We start from the raw sequence: 25,089 nt of genomic DNA, 5'->3' as shown, positions 1-25,089 counted from the left end.
ACTAGTAGGAAAGCTTTGGCAGGCCCCTAAAACTGGAAAGTACATCATAGCAATTGATAGCTATGTTTAGTTTAAGTTTGGAAAGGCTCATCAACAACGGAACTGGCAACCAGCTAATAATTTAAAATAATAATATTAAAAGTTATTATTGCATAATAATATGTATATAAGCATTTTAAAGTTTGCAAGTCACTCTACATATTTTAACTCATTTAATTCTCACAATAACCAGGTGAGGCTGATTATATTATCTCCTATTTTACAGACAAGGAAACTTGACTTGAAGGTAAGTGACTTGTCCATGGCCATATAACTAGTAAGATCTGAGGTAGTATTTAATCACAGTGCTTCCCAATTTCTAGTTTTGTACTCCGTCCACTGCACTACTAAACTGCCCTTAGACAGAAGTTCAGGGCTACTCACTTGTCACATCCACTTCTGATTGGCACAGGAGCTTTAATATGCTTCATTTCTGACCTTACCTTCTTTGTCACCCCTAAAGGAACAAGGTGGCTCTGCTCCTGGGGTTTATCATCATAAATGCTGGACTTACACTAGATACCCAATTGGCACAGTCTACAGCATCTCAGAACTCCCAAGCTCAAGATTTACCTGCCAGCTTTAGTTTACCTTGCGGCTTGGATTACAATCATGATTGCCCAGTCAGCAGGTTAAAATTTTTTTTTTGAGAAGTTACAATTGAAATTGATTCAGGAAATAGGTTTCTATACAAAAGCCATATGGATAAGTCACTGTGATTTTTGAATTATTTTCTACATAGCATACAATCCACAAAAATGAAGTATCTGATTTTAAAAACATCTGACATTTACATAACACTTGAGTGTGCAAAACATTTTATAGACAGTTTCATTTGATATAAGTCCAACAAAACGCTATAAATATTGCTTTATTAGTGCTAGAAAAACAAATTGTTAAAAACATAGCCAAACACTCATTGTGTAGCCCATAAACAACTTGTTGATTAACTTAAGAATTAAACTCTTTCCAATATACCATACATGGCTTTCATTTTCTTATATATTCTGAAACTGTTATACTTCACTCATTGTCTTTCAATGCTTGTTTTCCTTCCACTTCCTTTTATAACACTTCTTTCTCTCATGAAGAGAGCAATTTTATTTCTCTGCTGCTATCTTAAAAAATGAAGTACCTTATTGATATCATGTAAAAAGAAAATAAAGGAACAAAGATCCAAGATAGAATTTTCTTTAAATATAAAGGAATTAGAGAACAAAAGTACTCTCTGGGTGTAATAGGTGACCTCTGGGGAGAAGATGGAGACCAGTTTGAGTGTCAGATGGTTGGTTATAGAACTTAGAATTTACCCACATGGCATGAGCCAAGGGCAAAAGGCAGTTGAGACCACCTCTATAAAAGCCCAGAGGCAGAAGACTTCAGGGTCCCATTCTTGAGAAGAACTCTCATTTCTGGAGAAGGGGCTCGTGGGTGGTGAAGGGAGGGTAGGCCTATAGACCTGCATATCCAACACCAGTACCTAATTGTCCCATAATATCCATTGACTAGATAAGGGTGAGAGACAAATATCAACACCTGCTATCACGAAGAATATCACAAGCCCTTCCTTTCACTTGGTCTAGACCACGGCCAGGTCTGGGAGTGAGAGAAGCCTCTCCAGCCAGCTGCCAACCTGCTACTCATTGAGTAGCCTAATCTAACTCCCATAGAATTTAGCATAGCCATCCCCAACACCACTTTCTTCATCCTGAATCCTACCCCTTTGGACTATAGCATTAAACCTTTTGAAATATATTTCAAGTGATCCTGTTATCCTTCTAAAGCCAGTGAATAAGTACAGCCAAAGAGGAAAGGGGAATTTACCTAAATTACAGTCATTCAGACTTATCCAACTCAATATCGATACAATCCTTATTAAAAACCTTTATCCTCCAACCTAACCCCAAGCCAGGGAACCAGAGGAGGTGGGTGAACAATATACAGCCTCTCCCTTGATAACCTTGGCTTGGACACTGTTTGTGGGGTCTGGTGCTTAGCTGAGCTGATCGTTCATAAGCCCTGGTGGTTATCAGCACAGCTTGGTGGCCACCCTGGCATCACTATCTTCACTCAGCCTAGATCCATTTACCATCTAGGGATCTTGGGCCAGCTTGTCAGGCCCATCTAACAGAAGCACCATACCACCCCTTATTGATATTATGTAGAAAGAAAATAAGGGAACAAAGATCCAAGATAGAATTTTCTTTAAAGACATTAGAGAACAAAAATACTCTCTGGGTAATTTGTACAGTTTAACATGATTTAATGACAGTGATACTCAAATCAGTGGCTTATTATTTAATACAGAAATATAAAAAAGATTACTTCAGTAGAACAAAGGATAATGCAAATAATACTATTTCCTAGGGTTTGGAGAGAGCTGGGTGGCTCAGTAGATTTACCAGTAAGGTCTTGAGAGATCAAAACTTTGTAGTCTCTTCCACTTTCTCATTAATTTGAACCAAGAATTGTTGATTACATTTCCACAATATTTCTGGCATATGTCCCTTCCTCTTTATTGCTACTGCCAGTACTTAAAGTACACAGGAAATCATTATTATTCTTTTTTAATATTATAGTTGTTTCCTAGAAGATTTTCCATCTTCTCTTCTACATTGTTTCCATATCAGTTCTCCTTATGTGCCTATCTACTCATGGAATTCCCAGTTTAAAACCCTTCAACAAGGAGGAAGTTAAAAAAAAGTCCCATAAAGATTCAAATTCTAAAAAATGTCATTATCTGGATATTCTCCAAGACCTCAAACATTTTTTATATACTTTGTGGGAAAAAAATCTCTAAGTCTTTTTGTTCTTAGATGGATCTGCTTTCATTCATCTAAACTTCTGGATTTTCAATATACTAGTTTATCTTAGGTATGTCTCCCATAGACATATTTGGAGATATTGGGATTTTTGAAATGAATATTAGTATATTTGGAGAGAAAGTCTTTGAGAGACAGGACCTAAAAAGTAGATTTTATCCTCCTTTGCCCTATTATTGACCCAATAAATTTCCAACTCCTTAATCTTTAGCATTCTAAGCTCTCCAGAATCTTATATCACTTTCCCTTTCTAACTTTTAGTCAGATTCTTCTTTTCCATATATGTGATATATTTTGCTTTGGTCAAACTGAACCATTCCATTTCCCCTTGCATATCCATTGTCATCCCATTGGAAGTCAGATTCATGCCTCTTACTTCATAGCTAGAACTCCTAACCTCTAGTCTGACTGAACTATTACAAATAAGGTTCAGCTCAAGTATTATCTTTTTCATAAAGGTTTTTTCTTAATTGTACTATTGGCTCCTCCAGAATAGTACTTTTTACTCCAGACCTTGAACTACATATACATATAACACTTGAACCAGTTATCATACTTTCAAAAAAGTAAGGTATTTATATCTTTGTCAATAGCAGGATCACTTGATCCTTTCTTTTATTGAAAAAAATCAGGTTCTAACAGCAGAAATTAAAATGTGCTTCAGGCCAATGGTCTTTTTTTTAATAAAAAATGTTCTTTAAAATACTCTGATTCTAAAATCTCTGGGAAAATCTGACAGTATGACCTTCTTAGGAGTGCATGTTGCCCACACTTTCTGTCAAAAAGCAAGAAGTTTGAGAAATTTTATAATACCTCAAAGGAGGTCAAACTCTATATAGTCTCTCAGTATAGCTTATGGAAATATCTACTGTATATGTTAATATCTTCTTGTGTACTGAAAAAAAAACTTTCCAGAGGAGAGAGGCTTCCAATATAATAAAAATGTATTCATATTTTGAAACCCCCAAGTTGCTTCAATACTAAGCATTCCCTAATCTGAAACATAGAAAATGAAACTTTATGTTATAGGCATGAGAGCCTGTGAGTTCACATATGATTTTAAGCATTTTTTAGTATTAAAAATAGCAACTTCTTTTAAATGATAGCAACAATTTAATGCTTATAAATTAAAATCCCCCTCATTATGCTTGCACGTATAATTATTCTAATAATAATAATAATAATAATTGTCAAGATTAACCTAAGAGTACCCAGTCTCTGTGTCAATATTTAAACAAATTATTATTGCATTTCTACAGCAACTGTTAATAATCTTTCTTCTCATTTTTCAGTGGAGTTGAAACTGAAAAAAATTTGGGGACAAATTTCTATCATCAGTATGTTACATATATATTTAGTGAGTTTGTGTATATTATAGATATATGATAGAGATTTGAATGATTTCTTTGGCACTCAATTGAAACAATAAGAAGAAATATTATTATATTATACACACATATAATATATATGTATGTATTCTGTGTATTTTTTCATAGACCTAAAATAATTGCTTTGTGTCTTAAATCTTGGAATAAAAGTTCATAGTCTATAGGGTCAATGAAATCATTTTTGGGATACCTTCAGTTCCAGTAGGATAAGGGTCAATGAATGGTATGTATCTCATATTGTTACAACATGATTTTAATTTCTTCTGTATATTTTTGAATGTTATTTGATTCGTATAGCTTGGTGATACAATTTCCATAAAAAAGGTGATATTTTTTACATATATTTAGTGCTTAGCACAGTGGTTGGCACATAATCAGTGCTTTTAAATGTTTATTGATTGGTTGATATCTGAATATTAATGCCAAGTAATTTTGAGTAGCATTTCCTACAGTGATAAAGTTCTTGTTCCACAGTAATTTGTAGATTGAATTCCCTAGGCTTGATGAGTTCTTTATTTGTAGTTTAGATGTTTATCATCCATTAATTGATGAAAGATAACAAGCTTCTGATATATATTTCTATCTTGTTATTAGAGTATATCACTAACTATAGATGTTGTTTTTAAACCCTATATGATCTGTACTAGTTTCTACCATTCTCTACATTCAAAGTGGTATTGTGTGTGTGTGTGTGTGTGTGTGTGTGTGTGTGTGTGTGTGTATATATATATCTTCATATATATATATGTTATTTGGTTTAAATATATTCTCTTCATTAAGCTTTGATTTCAGAATGCTGGTAAATCTTTATTTTTCTTTTATAATAATAATAAAAATTTAACCTTTGCCTCTTAGGCAACCATGCTATGATTATCATCATAGAGACCTCAGACTCAGAAATCAATGGCATATTTTGTCCCAGAATTTAGCTGTTTAGTAATATAAAACTTGTTATAAGAGAGATTTCTGGGAAAAAATATGATAATCCATTTTGTGTGCCCCCTGACTTGTGAGTTCCTATTATAGGAAATTGTGACAAAGTGCTAAAGTACAACTTTTTTTTTTTTTTTTGAGAAATGATGTTGAGTGAATCTGTTATACCTTAGGTAGGAGCTTTTCCATCTTAAGCTCCTCCTTCCTTGCTTGCCTAGGCTTCTGTCCTTAGAGTGCTGCTAGTCAAAACAACTATTGCCAACATCAGCTATAATTTCTCTAACTCCTTTCAATTTCTATGGTATTTTTATGGTTTTAAAATTTGGAGAATCAAATTACCTCTTAAAATAGCACTTGTGTAAATAATAAGTTAAGAAGACAGAAATGTAAGGAGAGGAGAAGACTAGATGTTTTTGTTTGTTTTGATTTGCCTCCTTCTTAGGAGGGAGAAAGCAAAACATTCCATATTGTAGAATATTGTACATATTATTTCCTTAGTGCTGGGCCCTTTCACAAGTGACACATTTGCTTCCACTCACTCCTAATGTGTCCACTGATAAAAAAACATGTACAATGAAAAATTTTTGTTTGGGTTCCATGGAGGAAGGAGGATAATAAATTAATCAGACAGTATTTATTAAGAGCCTATTATGTATAATTAATAATGAATGAGACAATTCCTATTCTCAAAGTGTTACAATCTAATTGGCATTAAAACTTTAACAAAGAGGATTGGCCACTGTATTGGGAAGTATCAAACTATAGAAATGCCTGTGGGAACCATAAAATCTAGCTCTCTTCCACTAAAGAAGACATTCACTCTGGATGGATATGGTACAGTTTTGTAGGAATCTGGCCATTAAATCTAGTTCCTTTTCTTGAACTCTCTCTTTCCACTGCTTATGTATAAGGTCTCCCTAAAAAGTGGAGCAGAAAAAGATACTCTCCACTTAAGCTTTTGATTATATGAATCACAACAAAATGTGACAAGTCCTCAAAGAGACAGTGCCAGAGTCATTTGTGGAGTACCAGATCATTTTATTTGTCTCCTAAGAAACCTGTTCGCAGCTCAAGAATCAACAGTGGGAATGAACATGGAACAACTAGTTGGCTTAATATTGGGGAAAAGGGCATGACAAGGTTGTATATTGTCATCTTATTTATTTAACTTGCATGCCGAGTACATCATGCAAAATGCCAAGCTAGACAAGTCAAAAGCTGGAATTAAAGTTGCTGGGAGAAATATCAGCAGTCTCAAATATTCAGATAATGCCACTCTGATAGCAAAAAAATCAAGAAGAATCAAGAAGACTCTTGACAAAGGTAAAAGAGGTGAATATAAAAGCTGTTTTGAAGTGTAACACTAAGAAATTAGAATCATGGCAACTGGTCCCATCACTTGCTGATAAATGGAGGGAGGAGAAATGAAAGTAGTGTTAGATTTTATATTCTTGTTCTCAAAGATCACTGCAGACAGTAATTACAGTCATGAAATTAAAAGACATTTCCTCCTTGGATGAAAGATGTAGTAAATCTTGTTAGTGCACTAAAAATTAGATATGTCACTTTGCCAACAAAGGTCTATATAAATAAAACTATGGTATTTTTAGTAGTAACTAATGGCTGTGAGAGTTGGACTATAAGAATGTGAAGTGCCACAGAATTGATGCTTTCAAATTGTGGTGCTGGAGGATACTTTTAAGAAACCCTTGGACAGCAAGGACAGCAAATTAGTCAATACTTAATGAATTTAATACAGACTAGTCATTAGAAGGAAAAATAATGAAGTTAAAGTTAAATCCTTTGGCCACATAAATAACTGGAAAGGAGTCCTCTTCTCCCAATTCTAGGCATATTTGATGACTTTGGAGCAAGGCAGAGTGATTCTAGCAATTACATCCATTAAAAACCTAAACAATTATATCTGCTAGAATAACCAAACTACCAAGATGAGAATAAGCCTCATTTAGGGAAAGAATAGGAAAATAGCCAGTAATCTTCAAACCATTTTAAATCACAATTATTTCTAGAATGAAACACAATTTCGTATCAGACCTCTCAATTTAAATCATTCTCATATAATTATTATTTCGTGGAATCCTTTACTCGTATACCAGGGGGGAAGATCATGGTCATGTTTATTATTATTTTTTTTTACTGATTAATTAAGAAAAATTTTCCATTATTATATGATTCATGTTCTTTCCCCACTCATACCCAATGTGTAATTCCATTGGGTTTTACTTGTGTCATTGATCAAAACTTATTTACATATTATTGATATTTGCACAAGAGTGATCATTTAGAGTTTACATCCCCAATCATATCCCCATAGAATCATGTGATTAAGCAGTTGTTTTTCTTCTGTGTTTCTGCTCCCACAGTTCTTTCTCTAGATGTGGATAGTGTTCTTTCTCATAGGTCCTTCAGAAAAGTCTTGGATCATTGTATTGCTGCTAGTAGGGAAGTCCATTACATTCGATTGTGCCATAGTGTATCTGTCTCTATGAACAAGGTTCTCATGGTCATGTTAAGCTTAAGCTCATCTACCATTCTCCATACTTTTGTGACTACTTCATTTTACATGGGAAGCCCTTTTTTATCCCTCCTTTTAATCTTTAAGTTTCATGTTATGTTAGCAAAAGCATAAATGACTGATATTTTCATAAATGGCTGTTAACTCAATTTTAAGGCTAGCAAGAGTTCTCAATTTGTAAGGTAGTTGCAGAAGTTAAATGACTCATCTGAGAGCACAGAGCTGGTGTCAGAGCTGGTTTTCATACTTAGATTTATTCTCCTTACTTCAAGTACATAACTTTAAATAACCTTTATTTAAATTATAACATTTGAAATAAATAGATTATAATTTTCTTTTTAATTGTATTGAATAATTTCACAATCAAGTGATGATACCTATAATTTCATGACAAAATAAAAATAAAATGTGATTATTAAAGTCATGGATTTATTCATTTGTCATTACTATCTTGAATATAACATCGTTCTCTATTTCGGCTATCCTACTTAAAGAAAGATGCTATTTATCTTCTGCTTTCTTTATAATAATGTGGAAAACTTTTAGTTTTTCTTCTAACTCTGAGATTTAAATATTTGGTTTTTTGTGGCTTTTCTTTTTCTCCCTCATTATTATTCATCTCTCTCATTCCTTCTCCTTTCACCTTTCTCTTCCTTTTCTTCCTATTTCCTTGGCATTTTCACTTTTCCCATAACCTTCAAAATACCTTGATTTTTACATATTATGGATGTTTTTAAATAGTTAAATGTTAAGACTGTCATATAGTTATTATTAGTCAAGTTTGATTGTGTCAATTTGCTTCATTTCCTTTTGACTTCCAGTGTAGCCACAGCTATAAATTCTTAAATTTGTTTTAAAATGGTATTTGATTTTTTAAAACTAAAATGAAATCAAGCAGTGATATTAACAGTTCAAGAGTAAAAATGGAAACATTAACAGTGATTCATTTGTATTCATTTATTAAATATACATGTATAAAACAGTATCTGCACTTAGGAAAGATTTACTTTAAATGCTATACGAAGCAAATTATTTAGATTATAGTAGCTAATTTCCATAAGAACAAGGGATTTTTAAAAGCTAGAAACTTGGTAGTATTCTTTTTCTTTAATTTTATCTATTCTAATTTTTTTTCTTCTATGTGACTTTGAAATGTCTTTGGCTAATTTATAAGGCAATACCTTCCTTTCAAACATCAAATTGCACTTAAAAGCTCTAAGTTAATGGGTAATGCCTAAGCAAAGAAATGCCACTTAACTTTTGAGGCATACAGTGTAAAAGTCACAATGTATGACTAGGAGGATGACTCAGACTCAATTATATTAAATAGAACATTAATGATGCAGGTGGATTTAGTAACATTCCCTATCAAGCTACTTCTTTAAAATAGGACAGGTGATGGTAGATATTCACACATTAACGATCTCTGGTGTCATTTTTTTCTTTTGAAATAGATCAGACAAATTACCCCTTGAAATTATATAATCATATTTCATTTCAATGTGTTTAATGTTTTGGAAAAATATATATTGGAGCCAATTCCACTAGCAAAAAAAATCACACAACTACTCATTTTTGGAGGGAATTTAATAGGACAGAAAAATTTTACATGTTAATGCCCTCAACAGCATTCTTGAGGCTTATGGTAGTAATGTTTAAAAACTGAGAAAGTATTGTATCTTCACAAGTAACTTGAAGTCACAACCTGTGCAAAATACCACTGAATTATGGGAAAGATACTATTAATTTCATTTTTATGGAGAAACAATGATAGCTCCGTGTGCACTTTCAGTGGGACCAATGTATTTTGAGAATACTTCAGAAGTTGCTTTCTATGGAAATATGTACAGTTATTATAGTAAAGAACTTTACTAACTAAAGATTACAAAGGCAAATTAGCTTGGAAAAAATGAACTCAAACTAGACAAGTAGTCCTATATTTTGTGAATAGTCATTTTGTGTTCAGAATAACTAGGTTTCAATTCATTTTTTTCTTCCCTCAAATCAACCAACAAGCCAAATATTAAAATTGCCACCTATTTTCATATCTAGACACAGACAAATAAAAATTGTGATGGCATTGACTGAAGTCCACAATGTCCATTAAATAAAATAAATCATTAGTAACAAAGCAAATAAATAGAAAACATTTAAATGTTTTAAAATGTCTGCTTACCCATTTTTCCACTTTCATTTTATCTTAACTTCCAGCTAAAAACCAGGTTTTGAAAGATGTCATATGTGACAGTATAGTTTGGATAAACCATAATTAGTCATATTAAAATAAATTTGTAGGCAGTTTGAAGTAGTTCTGTCATTATTCTAGTCACTAGTCTCAGCATAAATGTACTGTAATATGAAATCAATCTAAGAATTGAATATATGTATACACATATATATTTATCTGTTGACCAATTTGTCTATTTATTCTTTTTTTTTAATCTTTTTTTTTAAACCCTTGTACTTCAGTGCATTGTCTCATAGGTGGAAGATTGGTAAGGGTGGGCATTGGGGGTCAAGTGACTTGCCCAGGGTCACACAGCTGGGAAGTGGCTGAGGCCGGGTTTGAACCTAGGACCTCCTGTCTCTAGGCCTGACTCTCACTCCACTGAGCTACCCAGCTGCCCCCTTGTCTATTTATTCTAATTGGAATGTTTTCCTGAATCAAAAGCAGGAAATTAACAATTCCACAAAGTGAAACAAATCACAAGAATGTATTAATTCAAGTAAGGCAAACTTTTATAAAAGGAAGGAAAAAAATCAACCCTGCAAAGAAAGGCATTGTGTTTAGGTGGATATAACTGCCCAAATAGTTTAATTAGGAATGGAAAAAAAAGATTTAATAAACGGAGAAACATATCCAACAATATCAAAGTGAAAATGATAAGTTTAAAACATATTAGTGAGTCAATATGACAAAATAGACAACAAATGAGACAGAAACATTTAATTGAGAATGAGAAAAAGGTTTAGAATATAATGTGCTAAGATTAATTTCAAAAGCAACTTTCCCCCTAATATTTTTTAAACAAACTCGACCCATCACTTCACCACCTAGTGATACTTGGCTGAATGCCAAGGAATACTTTATTTTCTTTACTCACATTATAATTGATCTATTATATCCCTAAAGTTCAGTAAAATTCTCAAACCATACTTCCCGAGGTAGCTTTCCTTCAGAGAAAAGTGATAATAATCCTTCTCATTAAGCTAGTGGCAGGGAAAACTCATGGGGACAAACACTGCAAAACACTCTAGGACAACCATATTTTATATAAGTAGAAAGGAAAGGCACCCAGTGAGTCACTCTGAAGTAGGCTTTTGAGGACTCAGAGAAAAGAACTACACAGGATATCTTAGAGACTGCATCTCCTTCGGAACAAATTCATCCCTGTGGGAATTTGAATCTGGTTTCAGGAGAATTAAAATTCATTAAATAATCATGAAAGTATCAAGAGAAAACCTCCTTTACAATTCAAAATCTTATTGTTTTCCTTTATGTAAAAAAAAGTATCACCATATATTTGGAATTGACATGCATTTTATATAAAAACAGCACACCATGTCTCTGAAATAAAATACAAGTTTTCTGACCTCAAAACTGGTTGAAGTTTCATATATGGTGGTAGGAAAATAAAATGTGTTGTCTTTTTAATCAAATTTAAATAATGAACAATAATTTTGGTGGTTATTCATAAAGTTATTTTCTATTTCTAAAATCTCATCTTTCCAGTTTTCTGCTCTTTTTTGAACCACTACACTTCTTCATTTTCTCATGTTTTCCAGGCCAAAACAAAAGAAGCATACTATACCTCTTCTGCTGCTGGTTGTTGAAGATGTGGTTGTAGTGGCTGATATGGGAACAGAAGTTGTGACTGTTGCAGTGGTAAGGGAGGGGATGATAGTGGTAGAAAGCAAAGTGTTGGAAATATCTGGTGAGTGGAAAAAACAAAACGTAAAACAAAATAATATCGTGCAAAGAAAAGAAACATAATCATGGTTCAAATTATATGTACATATATATTACATATAAGTTTAAAATTAATTTGCTTTAATGGGCTATTTCAGGTAAAATATTTCACCACAATTCTTGGCATTATATCACTCATTTTAATGCTCCAACAGAAGAGGGAAAACTTTAGAATTGTTTGGAACTTAAAAGAATTATTTTTCTTATAATCAAAGAGTGAAATTCAAATGACAAGAATTCTATTTTCCCCCAAATTGGACCATTTAAAGGGTCTCACAGAGGGGAAGTAAAATAAAACATGCCATGTCAGAAAGAAGACAAAAAACACACAAAGACACACATGTGTAAATAAAAGAAAAGCAACACCACCATATTAAATCAAAGAAAATAATGTTAACAATGAATATGCATGTTAAATAATTTTTCTTTTAAGCAAACTTAATGAAAGGAAATAGGATGAAAAAAGACTTTCGTAACTTTAAAAGGAGGTAATATATTTGTATTTCTTCCTCCCCAAGAATATTTTAAAATTACATGGTTCTGTTGATGTGATTGTTCTCCTTGTAGTTCTTACCCCGTTAGCTGGTGACATCTTCTGTATAGTTCCCTGGAACTAGCATATCAGCAGAATCATTTAAATATATACATATATATATGTATTTATATAATTTAATAGTTAATGTTCTGAAATAGTTAAAATTTTAGAATTACAATCATTGGTAGTTAATGGGGTAGATGTTTCAATGACAGCATTTATTTCCCAAGGCCTTAATGAGTCAATTATGCTGATGAATTACTAAAAAGAGAGTAGCCAAGGATAGAAATATATCTGTGACATTATATTCCAAATTCAGTATATTCATTTTTTCAAGATTTGAATCTACCTAAGACAGTAACTTTCTATATAAGGAGAAAAAGGTCAGATGTAATACCAAGAGTAATAAAAATCAGTCAGCTTTTGTCTCAGAACCTATCATGTTACAAAATTGAACAACAAAGAAAATCACTAAAAGCCTGGAGTTGTTGACATATTCTAGAAGACCTTAGTTTTACTTAAGGTAGATTCAAATTCTATCTTAGAGTAAATAGGCATGTAATTTACCAAGCGAGGCAATTTAGAAACAGAGTTCATAAATTACTAGTAATTACTCTGCTAAGGTTTTGATTTCATGTGTTTACCACAATAGTCCCTTTTTCAGGTTGGTTGATAGATTATTTTACTATTAAAGTTTCCCATCATACACTCAGTTAAATTCTCTGAGTCACACCAAAAGTTCACTGTTACTTTGCTTCTGATAAATCACTCCATTTCAGATTCTACCTGCTGGATTTTCTACACTGGAGATATTTTTAAAATCTAACATGTTATCACTCACTCATCTTGATTATTGATGTTTATTATACCTGTTTTTCAACAGAAGAAATATTCCTCAGCCAGTTAAATTAAGAAAGCAACTTTCTAAAAACTTTGTGGAGCTACATTAATCACTGGGGAAAGCTCTGGTATTGCCTGCAGTGTGACCACCATGGTAATTAAATAGAATGAGTTTTTGACAAACATTGTAAAGGAATGGCCATGTTTTAAAAATGTATATTTCATATTCACTGATTCTTACACTTTCTTCTTATTGAGTGTGACATGCTTTATTAAAAAGATGTTAGATGGCAAGGGAAGTGGAGAGAAAACTGATGAGATTCATTAGATGAAAAAGTCTCTATATAGGGATCACTTTAAACAGAAATGCTAAATCTGCAAACAACTAAAGCTGTATTTTGTTCATAATATGTCTTTTTTTATTAGACATTTATTAATATTCATTTTTAATCTGTTTACATACTTTATGCCCCTACTTTCCCCTTCACCCCCCGATCTCCCCCCACCCATGGCCAACGCACATTTCCACTGGTTGTACCATGTGTCCTTGTTCAGGGTCTATTTCCCATTCATGTCCGCCTCAGCCCATGCATTCAAGCAATTGTTTATCTTATATGTTTCCTCTCCTGCAGTCCTTCCTCTGAATGTGGATAGCATCTTTACCATAAATCCCTCAGAGCTGTCTTGTGTCATTGTATTGCTGCTGGTACAGGAGCCCATTACATTTGATTTTACCATAGTATATCAGTCTCTGTGTACAATGTTCTTCTGGCTCTGCTCCTTTCCCTCTGCATCACTTCCTGGAGGTCTCTCCAGTTCGCCTGGAACTCCTCCAGTTTATTATTCCTTTTAGCACAATAGTATTCCATCACCCACATATACCACAATTTGTTCAGCCATTCCCCAATTGAAGGACATCCCTTCATTTTCCAGTTTTTTGCCACTACAAAAAGCGCAGCTATAAATATTTTCGTACAAGTCTGTTTATCTATGATCTCTTTGGGGGTACAAACCCAGTAATGGTATGGCTGGATCAAAGGGCAGGCAGTCTTTTATAGCCCTTTGGGCATAGTTCCAAATTGCCAGCCAGAATGGCCAGATTATTTCACAACTCCACCAGCAATGCATCAATGTCCCAATTTTGCCACATCCCCTCCAACATTCATTACTCTCCCCTTCTTTCATTTTAGCCAATCTGCTAGGTGTGAGGTGATACCTCAGAGTTGTTTTGATTTGCATTTCTCTAATTATTAGAGATTTAGAACACTTTCTCATGTGCTTTTTGATACTTTTGATTTCTTTGCCTGAAAATTGCCTATTCATGTCTCTTGCCCATTTATCAATTGGGGAATGGCTTGATTTTTTATACAATTGCTTTAACTCCTTGTATATTTGAGGGATTAGACCCCTGTCAGAGTTTTTCGTTATAAAGATTTTTTCCCAATTTGTTGTTTCCCTTCTGATTTTGACTACATTGTTTTTGTTTGTACAAAAGCTTTTTAGTTTAATATAATCAAAACCATTTAATTTACATTTTGTAATTTTCTCTAACTCTTGCTTGGTTTTAAAATCTTTCCTTTCCCAGAGATCTGACAAGTATACTATTCTGTGTTCACTTAACTTATTTATAGGTTCCCTCTTTATATTCAAGTCATTCACCCATTCTGAATTTATCTTGGTGTAGGGTGTGAGATGTTGATCTAAACCTAATCTCTACCATATTGTTTTCCAAATTTCCCAACATTTTTTGTCAAATAGTGGATTCATGTCCCAAAAGTTGGGCTTTTGGGGTTTATCATACACTGTCTTGCTGACATCATTAACCCCGAGTCTATTCCACTGATCCTCCCTTCTATCTCTTAGCCAGTACCATATTGATTTAATGACTGCTGCTTTATAATATAGTTTGATATCTGGTACTGCTAGGCCCCCTTCCTTCACATTTTTTTTCATTATTTCCTTTGATATTCTTGATCTTTTGTTATTCCAAATGAAATTTGTTGTAGTTTTTCCTAATTCAGTAAAGAAGTTTTTTGGTAATTTGATAGGTATGGCACTAAATAGGTAAATTAATTTGGGATCTATTTCCTTCTTGAGCTCTGCCAATTTCTACTTTATGAATTTGGATGCTATACCACTTGGTGCATATATATTGAGCAGTGTTATTTCCTCATTGTTTATACTGCCTTTAATCAGGATGTAATGACCTTCCCTGTCTTTTTTAATCATATCTATTTTTACTTTGGTTTGTCAGAGATCATGATAGCCACTCCTGCCTTCTTTTTCTCATTTGATACCCAAAAGATTTTGCTCATACCCTTAACCTTGAACTTGTGTGTGTCTACCCACCTCATATGTGTTTCTTGTAGACAACCTATGGTAGGATTTTGGTTTCTGATCCACTCTGCTATTTGCTTCCGTTTTATGAGTGAGTTCATCCCGTTCACATTCAGAGTTACAATTGTTAGTTGTGTATTCACTGACATTTTTGTATCCTCCCCTAGACCCACTCCTTCTTATTACACTATTTTCTTTTACACCAGTGGTTTGCTTTAAGCCGGTATGCCTTCTCCCCTCCCTTGATTGACTTCCCTTTCTGTCCCCTCCCTTGTTGTTCCCTTCTTTTTGTTTTTTTTAAAGATCAAATGAATTCCCTCCCCCTTCTTCTCCCCTCCCTTTTTTGGCCTCCCCACTCCCCTGCTCCCTTTGGTTTATCCCTTCTGACTTTCTCAGTAGGGTTAGATAGAGTTTTTTATCAGGATGGATAATAAAGCTACTCTTCCTTCTCCAGGTTGATTACACTGAGAGTAAGGTTCGATTATGCTCTCTTCCTCTCCTTCTTATGGTAGTATTTATCCCCTCCCCTTCCCACGCCCTCTTCGTGTGTAATAGAATATCTTATTTTTCTTATTTACTCGGATTTTTCTTGGTGTCCCCTACTATTCCTCCCCTCTTTCCCAGCCCCCATGTCTTCTTAGACCATTTAGTATCCTGTCCTCTTCCTATGAATTATTCTTCTGGTTGCTATAATAGTGAATTTTATAATAGTGTATAGAGTTCACTACAGAGAATTATACATAGCATTTCTCCACCTAGTAATACAGATAATTAGATCTTATTTATGCCCTTAAAGAGTCAAGCTTAAAAGACTATGAGTTTTCTTTCTTTTCCCTCTGTTTCTTATTTACCTTTTCATCTTTCTCTTGATGTTTGTGGTTGAGTGTCAAACTTTCCATTTAGTCCGGTCTCTTTTGTGCAAAACCTTGGAATTCTTCAATTTTGTTGAATGCCCATACTTTCCCCTGAAAGTATATGGTTAGTTTCGCTAGGTAGTTGATTCGTGGCTGAAGGCCCAGCTCTCTTGCCTTTCTGAATATCGTATTCCAAGCCTTTCTGTCTTTTAGCGTGGAGGCTGCCAGATCCTGTGTGATCCTTATTGGTGCTCCTTGATATTTGAATTGTCTCTTTCTGGCTTCTTGTAAGATTTTTTCTTTAACTTGAAAGCTCTTTAATTTCGCTATTATATTTCTGGGTGTTGACTTTTCTGGGTCCAGTGTAGAGGGTGTTCTATGGATCCTTTCAATGTCTATATTGCCCTCTTGTTGTAGAACTTCAGGGAAATTTTGCTGAATAATTTCTTTAAGTATGGAGTCCAAGTTTCTATTAATTTCTGCCTTTTCTGGAATACCAATGATTCTCAAGTTGTCTCTTCTAGATCGGTTTTCTTGGTCTGTCACTCTCTCATTGAGATATTTCATGTTTCCTTCTATTTTATCAGTCTTTTGACTTTGTTTTATTTGTTCTTGTTGTTTTGAGAGATCATTGGTTTCTAAATGTTCAATTCTAGCCTTTAAGGACTGGTTTTCGGCTTTAATGTTTTGGTTTTCCTTTTCAATCTGGTCATTTTTGGTCTTCAGTTGTCTTGTCTCACTTTCCAATTGTGAAATTCTGCCTTTTAAACTGTTATTTTCTTGCCAGATTTCTTCCATCTTCCTCAGCATTTCATTTTTAAACTCTTCCATAGCTTGTGACCAGCTTTCATTTTTGGGGGGAGGTTTGGATTTTTGTTTTCCCTCCTCTGTTGTCTGGATTTTCTCTGTGTAGAAGTTTCCAGTGTTCCAGAGTTTCTCTTGATGGTCTTTTTCTTCTGCACTTCCTTATTGCTGGCCATTGTTGGCCCCGCCCCTTTTCAGCTTTTCTTTGCACTCAGGGTCTGCCTGGGCCTTGCAAGCTCCGGGGGCTCCGGTCTCCTTGTCCTCGGGGTCAGGCCTCCTGGTAGTTCCTGGTCTGCCCCTCTGCCCGAGGTTCCTTCAGCAGCCTTTGGGGCTGCTTCCACGCTCTGGTCTGAACTGGGTCCTCACTGGAGGTCCAAGCCTGGGCTGGAGATCGTTATTCAAGCCTAGGGCACTGCCTTTGCCTGTGCAGATGCTCTTAGGGCCCTGCCTTCACCCCTGCAGAAGGCAGTGAAAGTCAGTGGGCTGGAGGTCTTTATTCGCACCTGAGGGGATGCCTTCAGCGCTTGGGAAAGGCCATGTTTTAGGGGCCTTTGTCGTGGCCCAAGGCGGTGCCTTCACCCACATGGACACTCTGGGAAAGTCTGTTCGTGCCCCCTCCCCCGCCAGCCATCTGGGGTCCCTCGTCTTGCAGCACACAGGTACAAGCCCCTGGGCTGCCAGTGATTATCTGGTTGCCCCAGTCCTGTTTTCCCACTTGTGCGTTGGCGTTGTGCGAAGTGTAGGGGGTGGGGGGTGGGGGAGGGGCTTCTTCCTCTCCCCTTTTAGTGAGAGCTGTTTCATCCCTTTATAGCGTGGAAATGCCCCATTCTGCATACCTTCAATGCTGCGCCCTGTTGTGGGGTTCCTTTGTTCCTCTGGACTCGTTTTTATTTCCCTTTGAGGGGTTCTGTATGCTTCGGTCAGGAGAGATCGAGCAGCTGCTTCTTACTCTGCTGCCATCTTAACCGGAAGCCCATAATATGTCTTTAATAATTATTTGTTAAATGAATGCATAAAACACTATCCTCCAGTGTTATGGGTTCTGAGAATACACTCAGAACTCAGAGTGTATGAATAAATTTAATTCTATGTATTTGAACATGCAAATTTACTAACTTGATCCTACTGCTTTCTTTCAATCTCTTTAACTTCTGTACCATCCAATTCATTTAAAGTATAGTTGTTAGCTGCTGAACGCTGATTTAGATTCCAGTACATCTTAAAATAAATCTTCCCATAGCAGTTGTACTGCCTCATTCTTAGAACTCAGAATATACTGCTTTGTTTGAAATAAAACTTTGTTGTGGGTTAAAATTTTCTAGTTCTATAGAGCTATACACATTGGTAGGAACTTGGATTTTGAAAATCAGCTGCTCAATATATTTCCAAATAATGAAATAATTTTCTTTTTAAATAAGTAAAACAATTGCCTAATTATTTTAACATAAAATGGAACTCTTGATACCTTTTCTCCAATTATTAAAGAAGTGCTTTACCTGTTAGCCGACTTGTAATAAACTTATTTGATGTTTTCAAGTTTTTAGTTGGTTTGATATTTTAAAAGGCAGAAATCATATAAAATTATAGGGATAAGTTAAATATTGGAGTATCATAAACTCCTTTCTCTAGGCCAGACTGATAGGTAAAAAAATAATTAATATGTTTTTGAATTAAATGTAGTGTAGAAGGATTTCATTTTCTCCTAGTCAAGTTCTTGGACTAACTTTAGTATATGTGAATAAGTTTTATTCTTACTAACTTAATTACTGTTATTATTCCTTAGTATTTCTTTTAGGTTAAGTGTTTCCAACATCATTCACTTTATATTTATAGATACCATGCACTAACTTTATCTAAAAGAATGATTCTTCTAAGTAATCAAGATTTCTACTTTGTACAGATTGTAGAGCTTAAAAGCAGATGCCATACTTTCATAAGACATTCTTCAGGAATAAGTTAACTGGGACAATTTTATTGCAGTTTCTATTTGAAATATCTCTATTTATAATAATACTTTCCAAAGAATGGTACTTTATTATGGATTTTTCTACATTAGAATGGATACAGAAGTATGAAGATATGTTATATATTGGATTTTATACCTTTGCTAGAGACTATTCATCATATAAAAAGTTTGAGCAGTATTTTTACTATTTTGCTTTTTGGTAAAAAAATGCAGAACCAAATTTCTCCAATATAAATTTTGGTAAATATAACATGCAAGTAGCTAAAGGATCCTAAAATGGTAAATGTAGTTACATTGTGATTTTTGGGACAGATTTCTATTAATATAATTGTATATATATTTTTATTTTTTCCCATTATGAAATTGAAAAAAACAATATTGAGGGGGAAATCTGTAATTGTCTGAATATCAAAAAACAATGACATACAACATGCTACCAGATATTATTCTAAATTAATTCCTCAAATATTTAAATGGATCTGTAATTTTATCAGTGAAAGCATTGTCTTCAATAAATTTAGACAAGAACATATCCATGCTGTCTACCTGTGTGATGCATTCACATTCTTTCTTAAATTTGCTAAAGAGGGCTTCATTTATATACATTTGTTTCTTGATATCCTAAAGTGACCAATGAAGCATTTGGATTTGCTTTATCAGGTATCTTATTCCCTTGCCACATTATTTGCTCTACTTTTTGTTCATATGTTTCTTTATTGACATATTTTTGTAATCACATACTATTAATTTTTTTTGCATAAAAACACCTTGGCTTGGAAAAATACCTGAAAAATTCAACATTTAGTCTATGAGTTAGAAAAGAATGAATATTATTTTTTTTCAAGCTTCTCTACATGTACAGAAGAGTCAAGGAATATAGACAAAACATGTTCTTACCAAAAATGATACTTTAGATGGTTAAATAATTCTCAAACTACTCTGTGGAAAATTTTACTAGAAAAGAACAGATTACTCAGATGTTTCATTTCTAAAGGAAATATCTATTTAGGATGACCTCAGAAACAAGAAGTTTTAATAAACTACCTTTATCCTTATTTTTCTCAGTTCTCAACCTCCACAGGATCTCCTGGGTATCTCTAGCACAACCTTCCCCACTGGACTGTACTCTGGTTACCATCTGTACTTCATTCCTACAAGCATTTTTTACCTTGCTTCTGAAAAACTTTGGGGTTTGATAAACTAGCTTTGGTCTTAGTTTGCTCAGTTCTAGGTCTCCACAGTACATCCTGTTTATCTCCAACCAGTTTTTTATTTGTGAGTGCTTTTCCTCTCTCTCCCATTTTCAGCTCCCTTTTATGTTTTCTCATCTTGCCATAAGCTTAAAATGTGAGCTACTTAAGACTATCTTGCTTGCTTTTATTTCTTTCTCCAGCACTTAGCACAGCGCTTGTCAAATAGAAAAATGAATCTTTTATCTATGTTATTGAATATTTGACTATCATTAGTATGATAATCATTTCTGAGTTTCTAAGTAATTGATCATAATATAGTTGTCATAACGCTAATAACACTTTTATTAATTGAATCATATTTATGAATTTCTAAAGAAACAATTTCTGAAATTTTTAGCAGACCATATGTTGGGGAGAAAAAACCCTACTTAACAGTGTCTAAAGCAGATTAGATTATCAGATGCAAGGTGAATAGTTTTTCATGAGTGGTTGAATTAGAGAGACTCACATAGGCTTACTATTTTAATAAGAAGTTTTATGTATCCCCATACAGTAGTAAATGCAAGAAGACATTTCAACAGGAAGGTGTAGAAACTCATTAACATTTTATTAAACATTAGTTGATAGTTGAAGTTATCATGAAAGGACTGATATATGGCAATAATTTTTTTAGTTTTCTTGCCCACAGAATTTTAATTGTAATGAAATATATTTTTATTCTGATTATAGGAGAATTACCATTAAGTTGTGGTTTTCATATTTAACAAAATTCCTCAATATCTCTGAGCTGAATACAAACATAATAACGTAGGGTAACTAAAGCTACCCTGTACACATAGCACATACTCAATATAAAAGAAGGTTGAAAAAGTCAATGATTAGCGAATGTTAGGTTGTTAATCAATATAAATCTGACACTCTATAATAAATAGCCTGTGTGTATTTATAGCTTTAGTTTGTCACTGTCATATATAACTGGTTTTTCTTTCTGACTGGATGTCTAAAAAGAGATTGGGATGCTTAGAGGGACGCAAATGGAGATTTCCTGGTTCTTTTTGTACAGAACAGAAAAAAGGGTATGTTTGGGGATGTAGTTTCTTTATTTAAAGTCCTGATATACTTTATAAAGATAAGCACTGGAAAGATTCTTCAATACTCATAACCCATTTGAATGGGAAAAGAAAATTCAAATTCTCCCAGCCTTCTCAGGAAAACCTGCTTGCTAAAATTATATGACAAAAAACCTAGAGAACCATGTTCTGAATCATGGGCTGTGATTTTGTATCTTGACCAATCATAAGTGTCAAATTTATTTGTTTTTCATTACATAAAGGGATCTATAAACTCATCTTGGCAAGTATTTTCTTCAATAGTCCAGATCATAGGTTCATCCATGCTTTTCTCAGCCTGTGAGAAACTTGTTCATATTGTCCAAAATGTTCAACATGCTCGTGAAACTTGCTATAAGTATCATGTGGGCACTAATATAGCGCAAAGGCATTTTGTATGCTATTTTTTTTATTGTCATCACACAACTGGCAAATTACTTTTCAACTCATTCATCTTTTATATATCTTTTATGTCCTTTTTTACATAAAAGCCATTGCTGACAAAATTACTATTTGTACTATCATGCACTGTTCTATATTTAATCCTCAATATTGATTCCTCAGGTATCACTGTCTTCCATTATTCACAGCTATGCTACATCCAAAAATGGTAATGCTAAAATTTTATTTTTCTTGTTTTAAGGAGAATTTGGGGTATCAAAAGGACTGTATAATTTTCCAGATGAAATCCAAGTTTCCATCTCCTATTTCATTCTGGGGCCAGTTTACTTTTCATTAAAGTTTCTTTCTAAGATGTAGGGAGTGATAGGTTTATAGGCTATTCATTCAACCAAATGATGGCACAACCAGACAAAAATTCTGGACTTTAGACATTCCTTCCTTCTTTATATATTCTTATTTTTCCTATATGAATAGTTGGACTACACTCTTTTGAGTGGTTATAGATCTCATTTATGGGACTTTGCAGTGTTCAAATTCTTGATGTAATTAGCACAATGTCAGCTATGAGTATGACCAACCAAAGGACCTGGCAATTTACAGGAATATCTTTTTTCAAATGTATTATGTTAGACATGATTCATTACAGTAGCAAATACTTTTGTTGAGCATACATTGTACCTCACTTTTTATAATAATCAGATGATTATACAACAAAGTTGGCTTTACTGTAATTATCAAAAATTATAGTAAAGCCAAAGCCATGTATGTATGGGAAATTATTTTTTCAAGAAAGACTTTGAGGTTGCATGTTGGGATAATGAATCAAATATCTGTTTATAGTCAGCATATAGTAGACACAACAGGATGTTAATTCTTTGTATTTTTCTTTGATTGTGTGACTGTAAAATCTGATCTACTGTAGAATGTCACTTTTGAAAACCTATCTGTTCTTTTCTCAAATTTTCATCAAGAATACTTTCTTTCAAACCATGGGTAGATCATTGACATAAAAATTTTGTAGAAACGAGAAAGTAAACATATGGTTTGATAAATGATAATAATCCCCAGGCACCTTTTGGGGGTGATGAATAGGGTTGATGTGTTTTTTATTCAATTTGTTCAGTGTGTCCTTCTCTTTTAATTATTTTCAAAATTAACTTCTCAATATTCTTAAAAAATGAATTATACCCACCAGGTGCTTCCTTTTTATAAAGTTAATTTGGTCTAGATCTTCTTGTCTAGATTTTTTTAGAAACGTTTCCATTTTTTCCATACATGACAAAAGGGACAAATATATTCACAGAATCCACATGTGGTGTTTCTGCCATTCTCGATTAAAAAATAATTTGCAATAAACATATGGACATCTTTTTCATTTTTCCTCTATTGTCTAACCTCTAATTTCATTTTTATATGATCCTGGAATGAATTGGCTCAACTTGGTCACATATCAAGTTTTCTGGGGAATTATTTTTCTATCTGCTTCCTCCTATTTTATTGGATCACAAAGAATGTGACAGAGGAGTAAAGTTATGGAAGACTAGAAAATTAGAAAGGATCTATTTTGTGAAAGTCTTTAAATACTGAAACAGAGCATTTTATAACTGATCCTAGAAGTAGTAGGGAAGCATGAATTTATTTAAGATGAGAGGAGGGGAACATGGTTAGATCTTGGAATGGTAGGATTTTAGAAATCATTTTGGCCACTAAGTGGTAAATATATTGCAGTGGGGAGTGATATATGACAAAATGATTAATCAGAAAGGTGATGCAATAGTGCAGGTATGAAGTAATAAGAGTCTGAATCTAGGTGGTGGTTGTATAAATGAAGAAAAGGGTATACATGCAAAAGATATTGTGAAGGTAGCAGAGTTAGCAAAAGAATGGATATGTGGTATTTTAGATAACATAAGTTTGAGAGCCTGGATGACTAGGAGATTGGTGGGGCCATGAACAATAATAGAGAAGTTTAAAAGAAGAAAGGTTGAGGGGGAGTAATGAATTCTTTTTTAAGATATGATTCTTAATTTGTAAGCTAGGGATAATAATAGTATTTACCTTTTGGGGTTGTTTTAAGGATCAAAAGATTTAACATACATAAAAAGTTTTGTAAACGTTGAGGTGTCATACAAATGCTTATTACTCACAATTCTGTATCTTCAATACTGATATAGTTCCCATGCTTGAGTTCATCCAACTGTTTGCAAGACTTTTAGCTGTCATATTAAACTCAGCATGATCATCCCTAGTCCCTCTTGCCCACCTTCCTTATTTTTATTAGTGGTATCCTCATTCTCATCATCCAGGCTCAAAGTTTGAATCATCTTTCTTTCCCCACCTTCTTTCATTTCTACATCCAATTAATCACCAACTGCTATTGATTCAAGCTTCACCATGTTATTTTTTTTAATCTCCCTTTTAGTTCTTTTTGTCACTAACCCAATTCAATTTCTCCTGACCTTAAGTGTTTATTTATTGTACTAAGTACCTAAACTGGCTCTCTATTCCCATTTTTCTTCCTTGTAAATTATTTCTGTATACTATAGCTATCATATTCATCTTCCTATATCTTTCCTATATCCTATGTCTTTGTTTATATCACTCCTTGAACAGGTATTTGTTCACTTACTAAGCAAAGTAGACCATAAGATTCTACAGACCATCTCTGACTGTCTCCCTCTCTCCTTCCACATTACATAAAACACTTCTATGTATATAATGTTGATTTCTTGATGAACAGGAACTTACCAAATATAATGCTACTACTAAAAACATAGATCATTCATAGAAACCATTGTTTCTGAACCATGAATAATTGCACATCTATTGTCTCTCTTTAAAATGATTGAATCATATATCAAATGGGCAATTTCTGCTAATCTTCAAATCTGATTGACTACTCCAGGAATAAAGACTCATAGGATTAAGCTTCTGGAATCTGATTTTCAATATTTCTCTTTTTATGTGTTGCTGCTTTTAATCTCTCTAGCCCATTCAGAGAATTATGAAAATGTTCTTATTTCCTCCCTCCCTCCTTCTGCCTCTCTCTCTCTCTCTCTCTCTCTCTCTCTCTCTCTCTCTCTCTCTCTCTCTCTCTCTCTCTCTCTCTCTCTCTCTCTCTCCACCCTTACCTACCAAGATATAAATAATAAAACTTATTTTGTCATTGAAGCTTATTAGAGCACAACAGACTCTGTATAACCTTGTCAAAATAAAATCAGCTAGTACATGAACTGTGTGCAATTAAATGAAGAGTGGGATTGCTGATGCTTGGTTTGTTGTTGTTTGTTTGTTTTGTAACAAGCATTTCAGGTGAAAGGTATGCTTTGTTCTCTTCACATGTAATGTATAGAAATTTCTA

The 25,089-nt window shown here is 33.8% G+C and overlaps 1 protein-coding gene across 1 annotated transcript in view; it reads right to left on the bottom strand.

Moving 5' to 3' along the window:
* Positions 1-25,089, bottom strand: part of CADM2 (cell adhesion molecule 2) — a gene marked incomplete at its 5' end in the record, with an annotated part of 414,789 nt that overhangs the window by 81,749 nt on the left and 307,951 nt on the right. The window contains one exon of the mRNA XM_044669250.1: positions 11,531-11,650. Within this exon, the coding sequence (XP_044525185.1) occupies positions 11,531-11,650 (120 nt within the window). The remainder of the gene's footprint in view (positions 1-11,530; positions 11,651-25,089) is intronic.

Source organism: Gracilinanus agilis, chromosome 3, assembly GCF_016433145.1.
Source record: "Gracilinanus agilis isolate LMUSP501 chromosome 3, AgileGrace, whole genome shotgun sequence".
Classification (NCBI taxonomy): domain Eukaryota; kingdom Metazoa; phylum Chordata; class Mammalia; order Didelphimorphia; family Didelphidae; genus Gracilinanus; species Gracilinanus agilis.
Note: the sequence above shows the minus strand (reverse complement) of the source record. Positions and strands in the feature narration are given on the sequence as shown.